General features: G+C 47.3%; 1 protein-coding gene across 1 annotated transcript; it reads right to left on the minus strand.

Annotated features, from left to right (window-relative positions):
* Positions 1–3,481: 3,481 nt before the first annotated feature.
* On the minus strand, positions 3,482–4,441 carry LOC146340630 (uncharacterized). The gene has a single exon (XM_084807250.1). The coding sequence runs from the start codon at positions 4,439–4,441 to the stop codon at positions 3,482–3,484; it is 960 nt and encodes a 319-aa protein (XP_084663376.1).
* Positions 4,442–6,389: the final 1,948 nt, after the last annotated feature.

Consider the following 6,389-nt stretch of genomic DNA (forward strand, 5'->3'; position numbering starts at 1 on the left):
CAAGGGTAGGAAAGTTGGTGCCTTCTAGATGGTGTTGGAGCCCAACTCCCATTATCCCCAGTCAGCAGGCTCAGTTGCCAGAATTATGGGAGTTTCAGTCCAAAACATCTGGAGGGCACCAGGTTGCCTACTCCTGGGTTCACCCATTAGACCAAGGGCAGGGAACTTATGGCTAGGGATGTTGGAGAAATCCACAACAGAATCAAATGAGTTTGGATTTCTATGAATCTGACCTGTAGGTTCTGCAGCAGACCGGCTTTTCCTAAGTCACACGGATTTTGCCGACTTGCAGAATGTGAAGTCTGGAATTTTATGTGTAGTTAGTCATAGTTTTTTTTTTTCAATAGGCTGAAAATACACATTTTTCCCATAGGCTAAAGCATGAAAATACACATGGGTGGGGGGATTTGTGCATCTTCGCAAGTGAGATTTTGCACAAAAGCAAATTTGTGCAAATTCAGGAAACTGGAAAAAACATCAATGAGTGGATGATGGAACGAAAGGTGCCTGATAATCCATGAAACAGATGGAATGGGTTTTACAAAATTTATACCTCCCTACCTGTGGCCCATCTTCCTTTACCATTTGCCATGCCCAACAATGTCTGGAGGGCCAAAGGTCCCTACACCTGCATTAGGCATTGTAGAAAAATGTCTGTCTGTCTGTCTGTCTATTTATTCATTACATTTCTATACCACCCAATACCCAGAGCTGCTGCTGCTGTTGTTATTATTGCAAATGGAAATTATTCTAGCATGAAAATGAATCACATCTTCCTTTTCTAAGGGCTCAATCCTATGCAGATAGGTGGCTGTCTCCAAACTCGGAGGCGACCGCCTATTCAATGCAGGGGAGGAGAAGAACAGAGGAGATCATTCCCTCTGCACTTCTCCTGCCCTGCATTTGCAGCTAGACAGCCAATATCAGCTGTCTAGCTGCGGGAAGGCGGAGTGGGGGAGAAAGCTGCCTATGACACATAGGATGTGTCATACTGGCATTTCCACCCTCCCCGCCCTGGAACACCCCCCAGAATGCCTGATTTTGGCTGCTCTGTGCTCCTCTTGCGAATGCGGAGAACAGGGTTGTTCTGAGCTGCCTGTGAGGCAGCAGGGAAGGGGAGGGAGGTTGGTTCTCTAGCAACCGACATCAGAGTGCGCCAGCACGGGCTTCGAGGTCAGTTCCCAGAAAACCAGATATCCTATGGCTGTCTAGATGCTGACTAGCGGCCATAGGATTGCTCCCTTAATGCCTTAAGTAGCAGGTGACCTTTCATTGATCCTTGCCACAGATTTGTCATTACTACCCCCTTTTTCAAATGAAGGAAATGGAGAAGGAGGCTACTCGGTGAGTTCATGACTGAGAGGAGGGGATTACATATACAAACTATCTTTTGCAAAGAATGGTTTGCGGTCTGCATCTCGGAATGAGCCTCAGGCACATGGCGATTGGGTGGCTGTATCTTAGCTTGTCTCTGTGGGCAATCAGTTCAGATTCCTTGCACACAATATTTAATGGCTATGTCATTGGACAAAAACTTGATTCCATTCTAAAGCCAATGGGGTTTTTGCTGCTACTGTCAGTGGAGCATCAATGTCCCACTAAATAGCAGAAAATATAATTTCCCCTGTGAGCTCCTGTGATGCCTAATTAGTGCTGGCTGAGAACAATAAGCTCTTGAGGTCTCGTGCTATGTAGGGATTTGCATCAAATTACAGACCCTAAGTATGTGTCTGTGTGTGTGTGTGTGTCAGAGAGAGAGAGAGAGAAGTGAGAAAGGAAGATTCAGTAGAAAGTCAACTGAAATTAGCAGATTAGGATGTTCTAGCACCGGCAGAAATGATGGCTAGAGAGCTGGTTTTCATGTTGATTCATGTTCCTCTTGCAAATGAGTCTTTGTTCCTTGCCAACCCATCTGCTTCTGCCTGTCATGCCCCTCTTTCCCATTCAGCACAATCCTATACCCACTTATCTGGGAGTAAGCCACTTTAAACTCAGTGGGTAATACGTCTCAGTAGAAGTGCATAGGACTGCATTGTTAAACACTTTAATTAACTAAAAATGTGCCCCAATTAACCAGTCAGCAGATTTCTTCTTCTTCTTCTTCTTCTTCTTCTTCTTCTTCTTCTTCTTCTTCTTCTTCTTCAACAACAACAACAACATAACAACAACAACAACAATAATGGTAGTTATAAACACTGCAAATGGCAAGCACTCTCTTAAAAATAAGCTGCTTGTCTTCCAAATTTAAGCTGGCTGCAACATGGGTGCTGTATGTTTTCATATTTTAGAACGATTGTCTTCTCTGTTATGTCAGTTTGTGTAGATTTAATTGATTGATAGACTAAGGCTGAAATCTTATATCCATTTACCTAGGGGTAAGACTTACTGAACTTGATGGGACTTACTGCTTCTGAGTTGAACATGTATAACACGTTTGCGCTGCAGAACTCATAGAACATAACAACTAAATTTTCTTTAGCTGGGTGACAGCCCTAGTTTTAAGATATCTTAATGGACTGATTTCTAGTCAGCTTTTCTTTATTCACAGATTGACCCAATGTCAATAGGATTAGATGGATCTGTCAGTTTCGTTTTCTCCACATTCAATTTTTTTAAAATCTCAAGTTCTTTGTCTGCCAAATATTGAGACCTTTGTAAATTTTGGTAAATTCTTATCAAAAAAAGAACTGAAACAAAATTCTTACCCATCTGCACCGGCCAAATTCAATGGATACAGCTATTCCCAGCACAGAGAGGACCATGCTGTACCTGCCTGCAATACAACTGTTAAAAGATGAGAAAAAAAGAAGTTGCAACCCTAATTTAGCACGAACATGGTTAAAACAATTGAAACCTATTAATTAATTAATTAATTAATTAAATTTATTAATCACCCATCTGGCTGGTCACCCAGCCACTCTGGGCGATGTACAGAATATATAATAACACAGTTTAAAACAATAAAATTCCACAGTAAAAACATCATTTTTTTTTATCACCCATCACCATGTTCTGACAGCCCCCATGCCAGTTCTCTGTTCACCTTCTGCCGAGCCTGTTCCATGGCAGCATTACTTTGCACCCTCCACTTGATCCTCGGGAGCATCGAGGACCACAATATGGTCACCCCTGGCCAACGATGTCGGACCATCTGCAAATCAACCAACGCCTGCTCAACCAAGCCCTTTCCCGGCTTGCAGCCCAGGTCGTTCCCTCCCAGGTGCAGCACCAGGACCTGTGGAGGGAATCTGACCAAACTTTGATAAAACAGGGTGAGAAGGAGTGAGTCCCATCGCATACCACACTGGCTAAGCCACTGTATCACCACCTGTTGGGGAAACTGCAGCCGGGATCCGAAGGCTGACATAGAAGCTCTGTGAGCAGCCCAAAACACCATACTGTGCCCACAAATGAGCACCCGTACCGGCGTAGGTCAAATCTCATCTGAGGAATAAAACATTGGGGAAGGCGAAGAAAAGCATTATGAAGTATTGGGCAAATCACAAACGTAGGACCGGAAAGCCCTGGAGTGCCATCTCCCTACAGCCATCACGTGCTTGGATGAAAAACCTACGGCAGCTGCCATAGAGGCCGCCCCAATGTGGAAAGAGTGGGTCCCAAAACAACAATGACCCAAACCCAGTATGGATAAGGCCGACTTAGTGACTGCCCAGAATTGGAACTTTGTCAGTGGTGAACCATCATTATGGCAGAATAGGGGACCCTCACTCGCCCAGCGGTGTCCCAGAAAAACCTGCAAGGCCCTGACAGGACATAACTCCTTGGCCTGGGCCCAGCTGAGGGTCACCAATGCTCCCTTGCCAGACTGATGGGTCTTTGACCGTCGAATGCGGAGGTGGATCAGGTTGGGATGGATCTTCATGTCGGAGTACCTTAAGGCCCTCCCGGCTGGGTCAGATTTGGAAGCCCAGACCAGTTCCGAAATCCTAAGGGCCCCAAAGAAGGCTGTTAAAGCTGCAGCATGGAATAGGGAGGCTTTGTATGGGGAAGAACAAATGGAGGGCCACAATTCCTGGAGCCCTAAAAGGATAACCGGAGACAAGGGGCGCCTGGAATCTGGCGAGGCAAGTGACATCTGAGCCCAACCTTGAACTGCCTGCCTAACTTGGAAATCCGAGGTGGAGTCCTCGACCCCTCGCACTTTGGCCCAGAAGGCCAAAGCGGCAAGCCTCCCAGTAATGGTCCTAGTGGATAGGCCCTTGTTACACAGATGTACGCAGAATTGTAACAAGTGGTCCACAGGTAAGGGCCAAGAGTCCTGTAACTGAAGTCCGCTCCTGAAGGCACGAAACTCCCTACCTGATCTTTCGTAGGCAGCTCTAGTGCTGGGGGCTATAGAATTCAGGATAGCGTGTTCGACTTGAGAACGCCAATCTCCCATAATCCAGCTGGCATGGGGTCTGGTAGTGGACATGCCCATGGGGCTAATACACTGAAACTGTCGATCTGGTTTCGCAACAAAGCATGGGCAATTGAGTTTCCCAGACCTGGTACGTGGTGGGTGTAGAACCAGATGTTGTGGCATAGGCATTGGAGGGTAAGTGCTCTAACCAAAACCATGACCCTCTGTTTCTGGAGGACCATGTATTAATGACGTGCACAATGGCCATGTTGTCGCACCAAAAGAGGGCGACAGAATTGGCCATCAGGTCAGCCCAAATGTGCACTGCCACGTAAATGGGGAAGAATTCCAGGAAGGTGAGTTCCTGACAAATACCAGTGGCAGACCAGCTTTCTGGCCATTGGCCAAGGCACCACCACTCCTGCCATATTAGTCCAAAACCGAAGGAGCCAGTGGCATCTGAATAAATCTGCAGGTCGGCTCAAAGAAGCAACTTGCGCCTCCAGAAGGAGATGCCATTAAAATCCCTCAGGAATTTAAGCCATACCTGCAGGTCCATGCGCATGGTGGAAGTGACTCTGGTGTGATGATGCGGGAGTCGAAGACCCCACATTGCCCAGCAGAGCTGTTGCAGGAAGGCAAGGCCGGGGGCCACCACCCTACAAGTGAAGTTCAAATGCTCCACTACTTGTTGCGGAACTCTGAGGGAGACTTTACAAAGTTGCAGGATGGTCTGGAGCTTACCCCTAAGGACCAGCAGTCTGTCCTGAGGGAGGCGAGAACATTGTGTGAGGGTATCCAGTTCGATCCCTAAGAATGTCAAAGTAACAGATGGGCCCTCTGTCTTCTCGTGTGCCAAAGGGACACCTAGGTCCGAGGAAAGGGATATGAATGCACTGATTAAGTCAGAGCATTCACTGCCACCCCCAGGTCCAGCAATCAGAAAGTCATCTAAATAATGAATTACGTTTCCAGAGCTCGTCCTATCCCTTATGGCCCATTCCAGAAAGGTACTGAACGTCTCGAACATGGCTCAAGAGATGGAGCATCCCATGAGGAGGGCGCGGTCAATGTAAAATTTGTCCTGGAAGCAGAATCCCAGCAAATCAAAGTCCACGGGATTGATAGGCAAAATGCGAAAGGCGGATTTGATATCACACTTGCCCATCAATGCCCCATGGCCAAGGTCCTGTATCATGGCCACCGCCTTATCAAAGGAGGTGTAACGCACAGAACATAGATAATCCGGGATCTCATCGTTAACAGACCGGCCCTTGGGGAAGGAGAGGTCATGAATTAACCTGAACTCTCTGGGAGATTTCTTGGGGACAATTCCCAAAGGGGAAATCCAAAGGTTGGGTACTGGGGGCATGGAAAAGGGGCCGATGACTCATCCCGCAAGAACTTCCTTGTTAATTTTATCTTGAACCAAGTGCTGCATGACAAGGACAGACCAGTGATTACCAGTGAAACATGGCCTACGCAGACCCTTGAAGGGGATCCTAAAACCCAGCGTGAAGCTGCATTCCAAGTAGATTGTGTCCCTCCAGTTCGGATAATGTCCTAAAAGCTGAAGGAGTGGAAGGATCTTACCTGGGCTGGGGCCCATTGGGAGGGGGTTGATGCCTGCTGCCCTGTTTTCTGCCGCCATGGCCTTCTGGCGGCGGCGGCTCCGGCGGTGGTTCGGTGGCGGCAGCGGCTGCGGCGGCCGGTCTTCCAACCGGCTGCTGCCACCGCCATTTCCAGTAAAAAAAAAAACACACAACAAAAAAACGTGATAGGCTACGTAAAGATTTACGTAGCCTATCACGGCTAGATTTCTAAAAAATACCGTGGTAGGCTACGTAAATCTTTACGTAGCCTATCACGGCTGAGTGAAAACAAAAAACCCCCGCGTGTACGCAAATGGCGGCGCCCATGGGCGCCGCCATTTGCATTCCTTATTTTGGCACGTCTAGTCTACGTAAACATTTACGTAGACTACAGCAAAAATAAGGGGAACGCAAATAGCATAGCATCTACGCTA

Source organism: Heloderma suspectum, chromosome 6 (genome assembly GCF_057233095.1).
Source record: "Heloderma suspectum isolate Gila_16-S chromosome 6, 16-S_ref, whole genome shotgun sequence".
Classification (NCBI taxonomy): domain Eukaryota; kingdom Metazoa; phylum Chordata; class Lepidosauria; order Squamata; family Helodermatidae; genus Heloderma; species Heloderma suspectum.